Source organism: Mesoplodon bidens (assembly GCF_964165515.1).
Source record: "Mesoplodon bidens genome assembly, chromosome: 15".
Lineage (NCBI taxonomy): Eukaryota > Metazoa > Chordata > Mammalia > Artiodactyla > Ziphiidae > Mesoplodon > Mesoplodon bidens.
Genome location: NC_138171.1, coordinates 66236666 through 66251967, shown reverse-complemented (window position 1 = coordinate 66251967; position 15302 = coordinate 66236666). Strand labels below are relative to the sequence as shown.

At 63.4% G+C, this 15302-nt stretch overlaps 2 protein-coding genes across 4 annotated transcripts; one reads left to right on the top strand and one right to left on the bottom strand.

Moving 5' to 3' along the window:
* The first annotated feature begins 11 nt into the window (after positions 1-11).
* On the top strand, positions 12-8689 carry CHTF18 (chromosome transmission fidelity factor 18). 3 transcript variants are annotated; one of them, XM_081255688.1, is made up of 22 exons: positions 12-147; positions 273-410; positions 631-825; positions 908-1058; positions 1223-1391; positions 1762-1854; positions 1949-2001; positions 2138-2282; positions 2604-2813; positions 3287-3384; positions 3660-3783; positions 3863-4014; positions 4134-4227; positions 4474-4572; positions 4707-4837; positions 5104-5275; positions 6045-6500; positions 6593-6723; positions 7372-7516; positions 7619-7732; positions 8126-8183; positions 8259-8689. In XM_081255688.1, exons 1-22 carry the CDS (start codon positions 111-113, stop codon positions 8393-8395), a joined length of 3102 nt encoding a protein of 1033 aa, XP_081111814.1. In that variant the 5' UTR covers positions 12-110; the 3' UTR covers positions 8396-8689. The 3 variants fall into 3 exon arrangements, with proteins under 3 accessions (XP_081111814.1, XP_081111813.1, XP_081111815.1); XM_081255689.1 differs by lacking the exon at positions 12-147 and having other exon boundaries at positions 206-410; positions 6045-6269; positions 6351-6500; XM_081255687.1 differs by lacking the exon at positions 12-147 and having other exon boundaries at positions 202-410.
* A 54-nt stretch (positions 8690-8743) lies between these two features.
* GNG13 (G protein subunit gamma 13) lies at positions 8744-9134 on the bottom strand (the record flags this gene model as incomplete). The annotated part of the gene is made up of 2 exons (XM_081256724.1): positions 8744-8849; positions 9037-9134. 2 exons carry the CDS (start codon positions 9132-9134, stop codon positions 8744-8746), a joined length of 204 nt encoding a protein of 67 aa, XP_081112850.1.
* Positions 9135-15302: the final 6168 nt, after the last annotated feature.

Here is a 15302-nt window from a genome sequence, read left to right as displayed (position 1 = left end):
GCCCCGGAGCCGTCACTTGGACCACAGAGCTGCGCCTCGCCCGGCCCGGCCTGGGCGCTCAGTCCCGCCCACGTCCTGCCCACGGCTCGGACGGGCGGCCGTGCTGACCAATGGAGAGCTCCCGGGTCCCGCCGCTCCAGCTCCAAAGTACGGACTCGGCCCCGCCCGGCCTGCGCGCGCAGCCACGCCCACGCCCCGCCCCTCCCGCTGACCAATGGCGAGCGCCCGGGTACGCCGGCCGTTGATTGGCGGCGTCGGGTCGCTTTGGGCAGGAGCTGCGCGCGGGGCGCGGGAGGTTCGCAGCCGGCGGCGGGCGGCCATGGAGGACTACGAGCGGCAGCTGTACGGCGTTGAGGACGACTTCCACAGCCAGTTCGCGGCCGAGCTCGAGGTGCTGGCCGAGCTGGAAGGTAGGCGTGGGCACTGCCGTGGCCTCGTCCCCCGTAGCTCGACAGGGGTCTGGCCCACCCGGGGATTCCAGGAGGGTTACTCGGAGGGGAGGCGCGAAGGCCGGGAGGCAGCAACAACCTTAGGGAGAGCAGGGCCCTGCAGCGCCGCCGACCTCGGGGGCTGTGACTGTGTGTGCAGACGAGCTGCTCTGCACGACTGCTGTGAGTTTTCTCTCCGCAGGGACAACCGCCGTGTCACCTTCCAGGGACCCCTGGCCCACCGTGGGCCGGCCCCGCCTGACGTTCGAGGAGACCATTGCTGGAGGGGATGCTCCCACTCACTGCTCTCCAGGCGGACCTCCAAGGAACAGCAAGGGCGGTGCCAGGAAGAGGCAGCTGGCCGCTGACATCCACGGGGACAGACCCCTGCCCCCTAGTATGTTTTCCGGGGGCCCAGAGCATAGGGATGGGGTTCGAGGCTGGAGAAGGACCTCTGTTCCTTCCATGTGTCTCCCCAGCCCCCAAAGTCAAACGGTCCAGGCTGGAGGCTGCCAGGAGACTGAACTTCAGGTCCGATGAGATGGAAGAGCCGCTGCCTCCTGACTCCCCGACTCAGGACATCACCCCCCCACCGAGTCCTGAGGTCCCTGCTGAACTGTGGGGCAAGGGGTGTGTAGCTTGGGGTACAGGTATACAGTATCTTGGAAGGATCCGGTTTCTTCAACAAGGTCTTGAGGCCTGGGGATTGGGGGCCTGTGGGAGGGCTGGGTAGCCAGCAGTGGATCCAAGTCCCTTCCCCAAGAATCCCCAAGATGGTCATGGTCCCTTCCCAGGCCCTTGGACACCGAGGCTGATGTGGGTCTCACTAAGGCCTCGCCAGCCGCCCGCAATCCTGTCCTGAGGCGGCCCCCTGTCTTGGAGGACTACATCAATGTGACCTCCACCGGCGGCGACCGGGCCTTTCTGGTGCTTCGGGCTGACCCAGTGGGCACTGGGGTCCAGGTGGGTGCTGTGCAGACACGATCGGGGGCCTGGACATCACATCCTCCACCCTGACCCTGGGAACCCCTCTAGAGGTCCATCTGGCCTCTAGTCTTCCACTCGGGAGAGCCATCTTTCTCCTTTAGTTTTCTCCTCTTTCTCTCCTTTCTTCTTCTCCTTCTCCATCTTACTTCTTTTCACCTTTTCTCCTCTCCTCCACCTTAGATCTGCTGCCATTCCAGTGATCCCTTGGGGTCCCTGGTGAGAAGGGGCTCCTTGTGGCCCATTGATACTAGGGAATGCCACCTAGGTCCCTGAGCACTGTTGGGAGGGGGGCTGTAGAAATCCCATAACCTAGAGGAGAGTGACTGATGCTCTCCCTTCCCTGCAGAGCCCTCTTCTTGACATCCGGTGGCGTGGCCGTGGCCAGCTGGACCTGCTGGGCGTGTCCTTTGCCTCCCTGAAGGAGAAGATCGACAACGAGGTAGGGTCCGCTGGGGTTTGCTGGGAAGGGAGAGGTAGCTCTGGGGTGACTGGCTGGCTGAGCCATCCTGATTCCAACCCCATTGTTTGCACAGCGGCGGCAGCGACTGCTGGAAGAGGCCCAGCGGCTCTCGGACACACTGTGCAGGTGACACAGTGGGCCCCTCCACCTCTGAGGTCCTCACTGGTCCTTGGACTGCTGACCGACCACCAGCATGTATTCTGGGGGGTGTGATCCCTGCATGGGGTTAAGGCCCAGTGGCTCAGGGCACAATGCTCTCCAGTCTTAGGTCAGAGGAGGTGGAGGAGAGGCCCCAGCCCTCGGGGGCCTCTGAGGAGGAGCCGGCTGACAGCCAAGATGCCTCCCAGCACTGCCTCTGGGTGGATGAGTTCGCACCCCAACGCTATACGGAGCTGCTCAGTGACGATGTGAGGTCCTGTTTTTGCTTAAGTGAAGTGTGACTGGCTTCTTTGTTGCCAAGAGAAAAGAACTTAGGGCCTAGCAGGTCTTCATTTTGCCAGCCCACAGAGGTGTCAGGATTTGGAGGAGGGATTTGACCAGCCTCGTTGAATTGTAGGTGGGGAAACTGAGGCCAGTACAGAGCCTTTCACCGGTCATCACTTGTCATTCAGCCTCAGCATCACTGTGTGTGTCTTTGGGCTCATGACAGTAGAGTGACATGAGGGGCAGGCACTAGGAGTCCTTGGTGCTGGTGGCCGCCCCCCAAGGCCGGGCCTCTCTTCCTGCAGTTCACCAACCGCTGCCTCCTCAAGTGGCTGAAGCTGTGGGACTTGGTGGTGTTTGGCCGAGAGCGGCCCACCCGGAAGCCCAGACCCAGTGTGGAACCGGCCCGTGGTGGCAAGGAGGCCACAGCCTCCAGCAAGTGGAAGAGCCACGGACAGGTGCTAGAGGAGATGCTGGAGGCTGAGCTGGATCCAAGCGGGCGGCCCCGGCAGAAGGTGAGCCCACCTGGCTGTGGGCTGTTCTCTGGGTGGCTGGCACCTTTGCAGCCTCTGGGGGCCACGAGGCACATTTACTGCCCCCGAGGCTGTAGGTGGGATGATGTCAGGGTCTTGGTGAGGAGTGTCAGCAATGTGAGCTGGGATTTGAGTCCTTTCTTCTAATGACTTAGATAAGACTAGCACCCCTTGCAGGGCCCCGCACCTCCCCACAGTGATTACGCTGGACTGTGGGTGGGTTCTGGGTGTTAGTCATGTCAGTAACAGCTGTGTCTTTGTCAGGTCCAAACGTCACTTGCTTCATGCAAGGCTTTATTCTCGCTCTGCACGACCAGCAGGCAGGGACTTGTTCTCCTTTGGTGACTGGGGCAGGGCAGGAGAACATCTCTTAGCACCGAGCTTCGTGGGATAGGATTTTCAGTCTCTGGTGGGTGGTGTGGGTTACAGCACGTTTTCTCCTGCCTCGGCTGCAGGTGGCGCTGCTGTGTGGGCCCCCAGGGCTGGGCAAGACCACCCTGGCCCACGTGATTGCACGGCATGCCGGATACTCTGTGGTGGAGATGAACGCGAGGTGAGTTGGGGGAGGGCCAGGTCTCCTTTTGTCCTGATGTGTCTGGTCGAGCCTGGGATACAACTCTGAAAGCCTGGGGGTGGTGGGCTGTGGAATTGTCCATCCTCAGGGCTCACTGGGATTTGGCCGCAGTGTCATGGGGTGGCCTTGTGTAGTATCCGTGTTGTACACGTGGTGGCTCTGCCCTGGGAAATTGTCCTGCTGGGGACACTGGCTGCTGCCCTGGCTGAGGCCATGGCTGCCCTGACAGCCCCTCCCTGGCCTCTTGGTTCCAGTGATGACCGCAGCCCTGAGGCCTTCCGAACGCGCATCGAGGCAGCCACGCAGATGGAGTCGGTGTTGGGTGCTGGTGGGAGGCCCAACTGCCTGGTTATCGATGAGATCGACGGGGCCCCCACGGTGGGCCTCCTGGGTGTGCTGCGCCCGGGTGGGCGGGCAGTGGGGGCTGGGACTCACCACTGTCTGCGTGTCCCCCCAGGCCGCCATCAATGTTCTCCTGAGCGTCTTGGACCGCCAGGGCCCACAGGAGACAGAGCCAGGGGGACCCGCTGTGCCCACGGGCGGGGGGCGGCGGCGCCGGGCGCAAGGGGGGATCCTGATGAGGCCCATCATCTGCATCTGCAATGACCAGTGAGTGGGGTGGGGCGGGGTCTCTGCTGGGTGGGCGTGCCCCACGTCTGCTGGGCTGTGGCACGCACCCTGGCGCCCCTGGCCAGGTGGGCTCGTTGTGCAAACCGCTCATCCCACAGGTTTGCGCCCTCCCTTCGGCAGCTGAAGCAGCAGGCGCTCCTGCTCCACTTCCCGCCCACGCTGCCCTCCAGGCTCACGCAGCGGCTCCAGGAGGTCCGTGAGGGCTGCCCTCCCTCTGCCGTCAGGCCCCCGGCCTCCCACCTGGTCCCAGAATATGGGGTGGAGGTGCTGGGACAGTTTGGTCTCTGGTGGTGGGTGGTTCCAAGCAGCGACCAGGGTCCTTCCTCAGGGATTTTCGGCCTTTGCTCCCCATAGGACAGGAGCTGACCCCTGTTTCTAGGGAGGAGGTGGCTTTAGGGTGGGGGTCGGGGGGACACTCACTCTCTCACTTCCCTGCAGATCTCCCTGCGGCGGGGCATGCGGGCTGACCCTGGCGCCCTGGCGGCCCTCTGCGAGAAGACAGACAACGACATCCGCGCCTGCATCAATGCCCTGCAGGTGGGCAGGTGCCCGTGGCGGGGGTGGGGCAGGGGCAGCCAGCAGCCAGCACTCCCCTATCCCCGCACCACCGCCGTGTCTACACGGGTGGGGGTCAGCCACCGTCACTGCCCCACCCCCCACCCCATGTCCAGTTCCTGCATGGGCGGGGCCAGCGGGAGCTGAGCGTTCAGGCTGTGCAGACCACACGCATTGGCCTCAAGGACCAGCGCAAGGGGCTCTTCTCCGTGTGGCAGGAGGTCTTCCAGCTGCCCCAGGCCCGGAGGTAGGTAGGCCAGCCCCGGTCTGGACGTCCGCAGTACCCTAGCCCTGGGATGCCAGCCAGCTCTGCCTTTGCTGACGGGGTGTGAAGCTGCACGGCCCTGGGGGCCGCTTGGCTCTGCCTTGGCCTCCCTCACTGTCCCTTCTCGGGGACCTCAGGGTATCGTAAACGTACACAAGCTGGTGCCGCCGGGAGGGATAGGGTGGGCAGGGCTGGGTCCAGGGTGATGGGGCGGGGGCTCCACTCCAGCCTCAGGGCCCTCTCTGCAGGCACCGCGTGGGTCAGGACCCGACCCTGCCCACCCACACACTCCTGCTCGGTGATGGGCACATGGGTTCAGGGCCCCTCGCTGCCAAGGTGCCCCTGACCGCGGCCTCTCAGCGGTTCTACCACATCTTGCATGTGGCCGCTTCTGCGGGTGAGCACGAAAAGGTGGTCCAGGTAACCATGCTCTACCTCAAACCTTTGCGGGGGGCTGAGGGGCAGGAGGCCAGCATCTGGCAGTGTTTCTCATCCCCAGACAGTGAGCGGGACACGCTTCAGATGGTGCTGAGCCCAGGGAGAAACAGGCGGGCGGGAGGGTGGGGAGTGGACATGGGGCATCGGGAGGCTTCTGAGAAGGGGTGGGAGCAGGGACAGGCTGGGAGGAAGGACTGACCCTGGCAGGAGGGGGATGGCCAGCGTGGGGTTGTATGATGGGGTCACTCTGGCTGCTCTTGGGGAACTACCTGAAGGGCCCCGACAGTAGCCGGGAGGGGCTGGATTCTGGATGTGAGCTGTGGGAACAGGGACGTGGGTGCACGTGGGGTGGAGAGCAGGTGGCGGATGCCCCCCATCCCCTGGGAAGCCTGGTGTAAGTTGCCTCCCTGGCTAAGCAGCTTTGGATTAGCAGCTGGCGATCCTTGCAAATCTGGAAATCCACTGTGTGGAGGGCAGCGTGGTGGCCGGAGGGGAGGGATTCCCACATGGAACAAGAGTGGGGGCTCTGTGTCCTTGATTCTGGTGAACAGAACTTCCTTTAGGGAGGGATTGGGGGCTTCTTTCTCACAGGTCTCAGGGTCTTGGTCAAACCAGAGTTGGGGTGGCGGAGTGGGCCTTCCTGGCCAGCAGGTGGGAGGGGAAGGGTCCCACTGGGTGGTGCTTGCGCTGTGGGCTGGGGGGGCGTGAGGCTGGAGGGGCTCAGGGAACTGGCCTGTCCACCTGCCCGCAGGGCCTATTCGACAACTTCTTGCGGCTGCGGCTGCGGGACTCCAGCTTGGCAGCCGTGTGCGTAGCCCTTGACTGGCTGGCCTTCGACGACCTGCTGAGCCGGGCTGCCCACCACGGCCAGAGCTTCCAGCTGCTGCGCTACCTGCCCTTCCTGCCCCCGGCCTTCCACCTGCTCTTTGCCTCCAGCCACGTGCCGAGGATCACCTTTCCCAGCAGCCAGCAGGAGGTGCGCCCCACGCCCTGCCCATACCCAGGGTCTAACACCGGGGCCCTGGGTGACTTGGTCCTCATCCGCCCTCCACCCCAGGCCCAGAATCGGATGAGCCGGACCCACAACCTGATCCAGACGCTGGTGTCGGGCATCACGCCAGCCACCCGCAGCCAGGCTGCACCGCAGGCGCTCATCCTGGACACCCTCTGCCTGCTCCTGGACATCCTCGCACCCAAGCTGCGTCCCGTGAGTGCCTTGCCTGGAAGGGCTGTGGCTCCTGGTGGGGGCAGGCCCCTGGCCACGCTTAGCACCCCTGCCTGCTGCCCACCGTCCCACAGGTGAGCACACAGCTGTACAGCGCCCGAGAGAAACAGCAGCTGGCCAGCCTCGTGGGCACCATGCTCGCCTATAGCCTCACCTACTGCCAGGAGCGCACGCCCGACGGGCAGTATGTCTACAGGCTGGAGCCGTGAGTCTGTACAGCACCTGGGGTGGGGGTGCCTGGGGGCAGGAGGCTGGGGGGCTGGGCTCCAAGTGCCATGGTGATTGCTCGGCGCGAGTCTAAATGCATGGCTTTGGAGGTGTGAGTCTGTTTCCCCATTGGAGGGTGGAAGAGTCAGTTCTAGCTCGTTCCTTGCCCAGATGTGACTGTGAGGTGGGCACAGCCCTGGGACCTGAGGTTTACTGCAGAGCCTCTCAGTGCCCCCGGGAGCTACTCCCAGAGGGCCCTTGAGCTCCGCAGGGCTCCGTTTCTCTGTCCTGAGAGGGTCGTGGGGATGGAGGACCGGCAGCAGTGGCGTCCAGATGCAGATCCTTGAGGCAGTAATGATGCTGGTTCCCAAGCACCCAGGCCCAGGCCTGAATCCAGGCCATGCCACGTTGTGTCAGTTCCTCCCTTGCAGCCCTCTTCGGGCCCACATACAGTTGGGGAAACAGAGGCTCAGAGTGGGTAACACCACTGCTGCCACAGAGCTGGGTGTGGCAGGGACAGGACTGGACCTCGTCCTGCATTGTTGCATTCTGGCAGTTGGGGTCGGTGCTACTGAGTAGCTCCTGCCCCGTCTCTGCTGACTGAGTGCCCTGGTGTCCTGCCCTGCCCTGCTCACCCCGAGAGCAGGAACGTGGAGGATGTCTGCCGCTTTCCCGAGCTGCCCACCCGCAAGCCCCTCACCTACCAGGCCAAGCAGCTCATTGCCCGTGAGATTGAAGTGGAGAAGATGCGGCGGGTGGAGGCCTTGGCCCGGGCTAGGGTCGGCCCCCAGGTGAGCCACCCCAGGCTCTGGGCAGAGCAGGGCCCTCAGAGTGGACCCCATCCGTGGTATGGTCCTGCCCAGTCAGCTCTCACTGTACGTGACTTCCTGTAGGTGGACGGGGGTCCCCTGGGGGGCACGGGGGAGAAAGGGGCGCAGCCATCTGCCCCGTGCAGCCACGAGCAGCGGCTGGAGCGCATCCTGAAGAGAGCTGCCCTGGAGGAGCAGGTGTGGTAACCCTAACCCTAATGGGGGGGCGGGCTAGGTGGCCAGAGGGCGGGGCCCCATGGGCCTGGGTGGGTGACGGTTCTAAGTCCTGGAGGCCCAGCCCCTTGATGTTCACGGTGGTTCCTCCTGGCTGCAGTTTCTCATCTGGGCAGGATGCTGGCACCTCCCGCCCTGGACCTGACCTTGGCAGGGAGCAGGCAGCTGTGAGGGTGGTGGAGGGCGGAGGGAACACTTGCAGAGAGGGTCCGCGCTGGGGTGAGGGTAGGGGGCCATTGCCCAGAGGTGCCACGAGACCCCTTCTCCCTGGGAGGTGGCCTCTGGGCCCTCCCCCCAGGTAGGGGACTGTCCGCTGTGGGTCAGCCCCCGTGAACCTGACCGGCTTATCTCCTTTAGCCTGAGAGGGACTTCTTTGGTCGTGTGGTTGTCAAGAGAGCAGCAGCCCCGAGCACAGGTGTGTGGGGAGGTGGGGGCAGTTGAGGGACTGGGGTCAGGGTCGGGTGGAGGAACGACTGTGTGGCCCCTGCAGAGCACGCAGCCCCCGAGACTGACACGGCCGAGCAGCGCATGGGCACCGCGGTGGGCAGGAGCGACGTCTGGTTCCGCTTCAAGGAGGGCGTCTCCAACGCCGTGCGGCGCAGCCTGTACATCAGGGACCTGCTGTAGCCTGGGCCACACCAAGCCCCCAGGATCCATGCTGCCACCCTGGGCTGTGCTAGATACTCTGACCCACACTTGACGTCCCCAGGATCTATGCTGGACACCGTGGGGGCTGTGCTGGACCCCCCTGTCCATGCCGGACACTCTGGGGTTGTGCCAGACACGCTGGATCCACACCGGACACCCTGGAGCCACACCAGATGTCCGCAGATACACATTGGGTGCCTGGGTGTTGCTTTCTCTCTCCTAGAAAATGTACAAAAGCATGTACATCCTTGAAAACTCTTTATAAAAGTCACACTTTTACAGAGTCGTCCTCTTCACAGGGAGGCATGAGTCTGGGGTGTGGGGGCCTCACAGGATGGCACACTTGCCCTTCTCCACCCACGGGTTGTTCTTCATCAGGTCGGGGTTCAGGAAGGGGTCCTTGGGGATCCCGTCCTCAATCCACTTGAGGAGCCTGTGGGTGGGGAGGGTGGGGTGAGCACATGGGCACCTGCCCTCCCTCAGAAGTGCTGCCTGATGGCAGTCGGGGTGTGTGTGGTCTTGGCTCATACAAATGAGCACAGAGCAGGGAAATGAGATGCAAACCATGGCTGGCCTTGGGTGGGGTGTGGCCAGGGCTCCATGGGGTCCTGGGGACTCACTCAGGGATAGTCTTGGATGACATCTCCCTTTTGAAGGCCAGCTGGTACTTGAGGCTCTCCACCTCTTTCTTCATCTGGGGCACGTCCCACTCCTCCATGGCATCCAGGGCTTCGGAAGTGGCCAGCCTGGGGCTAGAAGGTATGGGAGGAATCAACAGAGCCAGGGGGCTGCCAGCCTACGATCACCCTCCAGATGCTCCCTCCCCACTGGTGAGCCCCATCCCACCCACCCCCTAAACAAAGGGAGGGAGGGAGCCCCCACCCTATCACACTGACACCAGCTCACTGCTTAGGGAGGTCCCCACAGCCCATGCCACTCACCAGGGTACAGGGCTGGAGCTGAGGCCCCACTAATGAGGCCCTGCATGCCTGCCTCCCACTTCCCATGGGGCTAATTAACTGTAGAGAAAACTTTCCACCCCTACCCACCAGCAAAGCCTCACCAAGGCTGGGCCTCTGGGTTGGAGAAAGTGGGTTAATGTCCCCGTGCTGGGGAATAGCAGAACAGGACAGGTCCCCTGACCCTCCACCTGCAAGACCCACTTTCCACTCCTGGTAGCAGAAACCTATCATGTCAGGGGTGGGACCCTGACACACACACCCACACCCTCCCCGTGCTTTGCATGGGCAAAGCCCACCCCGAGGGCAGGTTAATCCAGGGGCCAGGAGAGTGAGGCTGCTATTTGCATCTCTGGCCAGGGGGCTGGGGGCAAGTGCTGGGGATTTTGGGGTCCCAGGCTGAGCAGCTGGTCCAAAACTTGGAACCCCTGACGCCTCCCACTGCCCAGTGTCTCCTCTGAACTGCCTACAAGCCCCTGGCCCCGTCTCTGAGGGTGGGGGTGGGGGGGATGGGGTGGGGTGGGGTGGGGTGGGGTGGGGTGGGGTCGGCCCGCCCGTCACGGCCACAGGTTCAGACCTCTCAGGAGGCCCGGCCAGCTGCGGTCAAGTGAGGGCAGGTCGCTCCTTGTCTCCCCTGCTGCAGCCTACTCAAGGGGTCCAGGGAGCCCCTTGCTGTCCCCCATCCCCTGCCCTCATCACTGAGGCTGGGAGCCAGAGAACCGACTTCCTTGACCTGGGAAGTGTGGGCAGGTCCTGCCAGGATTGTGACCTCGCCTGCCTCAGGCCGTGGAGGGAGCTCCTGGGAGGGTCAGCCAGGAGCGAGGGTGAGAGCCGGGGGAGTAGGGGGACTTCTCAGGGGCAGCCAGGGGGGCGAGCAGGGGCTCCCTCCTAGAGACCCCGAGTTCCAGCACCCCACCCGGCGGCTCAGGTTCTCAGAGAGTCACGTGGGCGGGGGCCTCCCAGGCTGGGGGCGGTGGCAGCCCGGTCCGCAGCCCCCTCCCCCGTCTCCGCCAGCCCTACCTGCGCGCAGCCGCCGCAGCCGCAGCCGCCGCCGCACGACCTGCGCGCCCCCGGCCTCGGCGCACGGCGCTGGCTCGGCGGGCACTGCGGGCGGCGCGCACGGCGCACGGACGCATCTCCCCACGCAGCCAGCCCGCGGACGGAGGGGTCCTCTCCACCGGTCAGGCCGGCCCGTTGCGACACGCAGGGCGGCTGCCCTCGCCCGAAGACGGACAGGCAAGGGTGCCTCGGGGGTTAGGGTGGTCCAGGTCAGCCCAGTGGTACCTGGGCAAGCCCCAGAGCCCCAGGCTTCGGTTTCCTGCTCAGCACAAGGGGCCAGTTCACCAGACCTACCTTGGACGGTGACCGCTAGGGCAAAGATGACAAGGGCCAAGTGATGGCGAGGGCGAAGTGATGGACGAGTGAGCCGGGCACACAGGCGGGCAGAGCCCAGGCAGGTGCCCCGCCTACTCCTGCCACCTGGGCCAGGCCCTGGCACCGCCCCCACTCTGCCCTCCCTCCTCAGGGCTGGGTTGACCCTGGGGATCTGGCTTCATCAGGCACATTCTACCAGCCCCAGGCAGGGCACTCCATTGCTGGGGCACCAGCTGAGGGTGGCAGATGCATCAGGGAGCAGTGTGGGGTCAGCTCTGGCCCTGGGTGACGTGTCCTCCCACTGGGCTGGATGGGCTCCTGGGCTGTCACGTTGTGCAGCACCAAAGACCATCAGCTGTTAGGTTGTACCCCAGCCCCTGCTGCCTCTCATGGGCTGGAGTCACCAGGCTAGGTGGGAATAGCAAGGATGGGGTCAAGATGCTACATCCCCGTGGGGCTTCAGCAGTGTACACTGATAGGCCCAGAGCTGACCCACCACAGTGTGAGCCTGTTCTGGCCAGGCCACCTGGGCCTGGGTGGAGTTGCTTCCTGCTCCGGCCCCTGCCCTGCGTTCCCAGGCCAGAGGCAGGCAGACTGGGCAGCTGTGGTGGGTGGCAGGGCCCAGCTCACCAACCAATCCCTTCGGAGGCCAGACCCCACAGCTCCCCAGGGCAGCGGGGGCCAGACCCTCGGCAGGTGCTCCTGCAGCCTCCCCTGGCTGACTCTGCGCCCACTCAGAAGGCAGGACAGGGTAGGGGGTGTTCCCTGCCTGCCTTGGGTTCCTGGGCCCTCCCTGTTGTGATTGCATAAAACAAGGTCAGCTGCGCCTCCCCGGCCCCTCTGGCACATCAGTGTGATGACGGATCAGGAGGCACTTCGGGAACTGGGGCATGTTAGGAAAAGCAGGGATTATTTTTATTATGGATTTATGAGGGTTGGGGGGCTTAGAGCCAAGGGTGCCAGCGTCCTCCTCAGGGCAGATGGCTGGCAATGCTGGCCTCACTCCTCGCCCCTGCCTGGCCCCTTGGGTGCCCTGTGACTGGGCGTGCACTGTGTTGCTTGGGCTACCTGGGGCTCTCCTGTGGCTGGGGGCCCAGCTCACAAGGGGTCGGGGCACGGGGCAGGGTGTCGAGTCAGCCCCCAGAACTGGCTCAAGATTTAGACCGAGACCCAGGCCAGCCAGGGCCAGCCACCAGCCACACCTTTCCCTTGCGGGTGTAGGCAGAACAGGGAACCCAGGACCAGGTTCTGGCCCAACAGCGTCCTGAGAGTCCTCTGGGAGATGCCCTGGTGTGACCCGGCAGGGCATGGCCCCTGTGGTCTGCTCCGGGGCCTGCATTGCGGGCGCTGTTTGATCTCTCCTCTGTGGATCAGAGAACTCCACTGTGACCACAGCTGAAATCAGCCTTAGAGCTGCACACAGGCCTAGTGATGACACTTGAACATACCTGGGCATCGTCATGTCATCAGGATGGCGGGAGCCTGGACTGCAGGAGGGAGCTGTGTGGGGGCGCAGGGTCTGCACTCCTGCTCTGAGGTGCTGCTTCCTGTCTATGAGTGCTGGTCACACCTGCTGCCCTGTGGACCCTCAGGGTTCAGAAGTGGTCCCTGTGCTGACCCTGGTGGCCCCATGTGGCAGAGGCCAAAACTCCACGCGGTGGTCAAGCTGACGCATGCCTGCTCATGTGAGCCTGTGAAGCTCCTGTCCTTGGTGAGAGTTGGGGGACCCAGCAACTCCTATTTCTCACTTTCCTGGGAGGCTGCACTTGTGAACCCTAGACACCCCAGGGGTACCGGGTGGGTCTGGAATGAGCAAAGGCCCAGTGATTTGCGGTGGGAGGAGGACGTTCCAGAAGCAGTGACGGCTTGTGCTCCAGCTGACCTACCTCGCAGTTGCCCAGAGCAGATCCAGGGAGACCAGCAGCCTTTCTGAAATTATCTCCAGTAACTGGGCTGCTGGTGAGAACCAACAGGGCTCCTGACTGGCCTAGAAATGGCTGCTCCAGGCCCCACACCTGCAGGGCTCCTGACTGGGGCGGGGGTGTGGGCTGGGCTCCTGGGGACAGGGTGGGCATGGGGGGAGGTGAAGTGAGACCCTGAGGCAGGGTCCCCCTTGTGCTGGGTTTAGTGCTCAGGAAGAATCAGACAGTGGTGTGTATGGGGTGCTCTGACCCATTCTGGGCAGGGTCCCCAAGGAGGGCTCAGGGAGCAGGGGCAGGATACGCCCCCACCAGATGGGACCTGCAGCCTGGTGCTGTCCCAATGCCACTCCAACCCGTGGCCTTGCTGGGCGGGGCCAGAGCTGAGGCCGGCCTCTCACCTGGTCCCTTCTGGGCATTCTGGTGACCCAGCGTGGCCACCCAGGCTGTTGTCAGCTCCCCGCTCAGGGTCCTCCCGAGACCAGGGCTCTCTTCCACACGGTGCCCCAGCAATGGAGTGCCCTGCCTGGGCAGATCCGGCCCCACGTGCAGGCGTGATGAGGCCTGAGTGAGACCACCTCCCCTGTGTCTGCAGCTTCGCTTCAGACCTTGGGGAGGTCAGACCCTACATACAACTGGCCTGGCCTCCAGTGAGGAAACTAAAAGACAAGTGTTCCACGCTGCGGGGCCCAGGCCTGGCGGGGGCCCGGCCTGACAGCTCTCCGTCCCAGGGTGGGTGTGGGACCCTTGGTGTTACAACAGGCTGACCCCCTCCTGAGGCACAGTGACAGTGGCCCCGGGGGATGTGCCTACTTGTTTCCTGACCCTGGAAACAAAACCAGCAGAGGCGAACACGGGGACTGGAAGATACCAAAGAAGCTTTATTTCACCCAGTTAAACAGAGCTCACAAAAAACTAGGTAGTTCTTGGATAGTCTTTGAATGTTTGAAAACGATTTTCAAAAATAATTTAAGCTGTTAGACTCACTGTGTGCAAAATATACAACAAATGATTCCAGGGAATCATGGGCTCTAGTCGGCACAAGGTCTGAGTCATAAAGTCTCAGGGAAGTGACTGCGGTTAAGTGGTTTATTCTAACGGCTCTGTGGTCCACAGGTGACTCCATCTTCCCCGCCCGCTCCAGTCCTCCTGCGATGCTGGCTCCTGCCAGCATGTGGAACAGGAAGACGCACATGGTCTGTATCTCAGGACTCCGAGGCTCAGGAACAGGCCCAGGGCCTGCACCCGCCTAAGCACCGAACACTCCAGTGCCCACAGGCCATGGGGGTCCCCTCCTGATGAGGCCGATGCCACTCAGTGGTCCTGTGCATTGCTGGTGAGTCTACCGGTCTGCACCCCCAAAGGGCCATGCACCACGAAGGTGGGTGAGTGGGGCAGACGCACACATCGGGCCACCAGTGCGTTCTCACAAAGGCCTGGGCGTGGCTCTCAGCCTTCCCTCTGACTTGCACCCCCCAGGTCTGTGCAGCACTGCAGAGAATTCTACCTGAGCATGGGGCAGCGGCAGCGTGCAGCTACGCGAGTGGGGCTGGGGGCGTGTGGAGGGCCCCCCGCACTCTGTCTCACAGCTGACCCCACACACGCACCCCCTGACAAGATGGAGCAAGGCTGGCCCAGCGCAGTGGGCCACTTCCAGGAGCAGTTCACCTCTGCTGCCTCACAGAGGAAACAGGTGCAGACCAGCCTATCAGCCCCCCCCCCAGCCCCCGCCCGCTGCCCTTGGGCCAGTGGCCAAGCGCAGTGGGACTTGCACCTTCAGCACGTGTGCTTCTAGTCCCAAGCAATACGACCACAACGTGGGGGTGGATGAAAGAGGCCTCCTAGAAACAATTTCAGTGCCCAGAGGTTTTCCACAAAAGCAAAGGGAGGAGACACCTCTGTCAGGCAGGGGCCGCCTCCCAAGGCAAGGACAATGTCCAGCAGTACTCGCCGTCTAGGGTGGGTCTGATGAACTGGCCCCTGTGCTGAGCAGGAAACTGAGGCTCTGGGGCTTGCCCAGGTCCCACCCTCTCTGTGGGTGTTGTGTCCTTCATTTAGTGACTTCCCTCAAACACCTGGAATCCCTGGCCATCTGCTCATTTCATCAGAAGCTGCAGAAGCTCTGGTGACTGCACAGTGCAAGTGACTGAATGGGCACCCTCAACTATCACAAAGCTCTCTTCCCAGAAAGGACCCCTGTCCTGTGCCAGGGGGTGAGGTCTCCATGGGGACTGTGGACGTTCACCCCTCCCAGGTCCAGCGTGGGGCTCCCTCCCCTGGGCCGTGTCTGCCACCGTGGGATGCAGTCTGTGCAGACTGCTCTGGCCAGATGGGGTGCAGAACTTGAAGCCTCAGAGGCAGACACTAGAGTTAGAGGGATCCAGACACCCCTCCCACCCCTGGAATTAAATCTCCCGGGGAGGGGGGGGGAGTGTCTGTCATGTGACACGGGAGAGGACAAAGCCAACGGGAATCCACGCAAGGAGCTCCTTGGGAGCGCGAACTGGACAGCGGAGCTGGCGGGGTGGAGATGGGCGGGAGCGGCGCCGAGGGCACACACGCCGGGCGCTCCCCACGCTCACGGCCCCAGGGTGTGCCAAGCTCGCTGCTCGGGTTCACCCAGGACGAATCTGC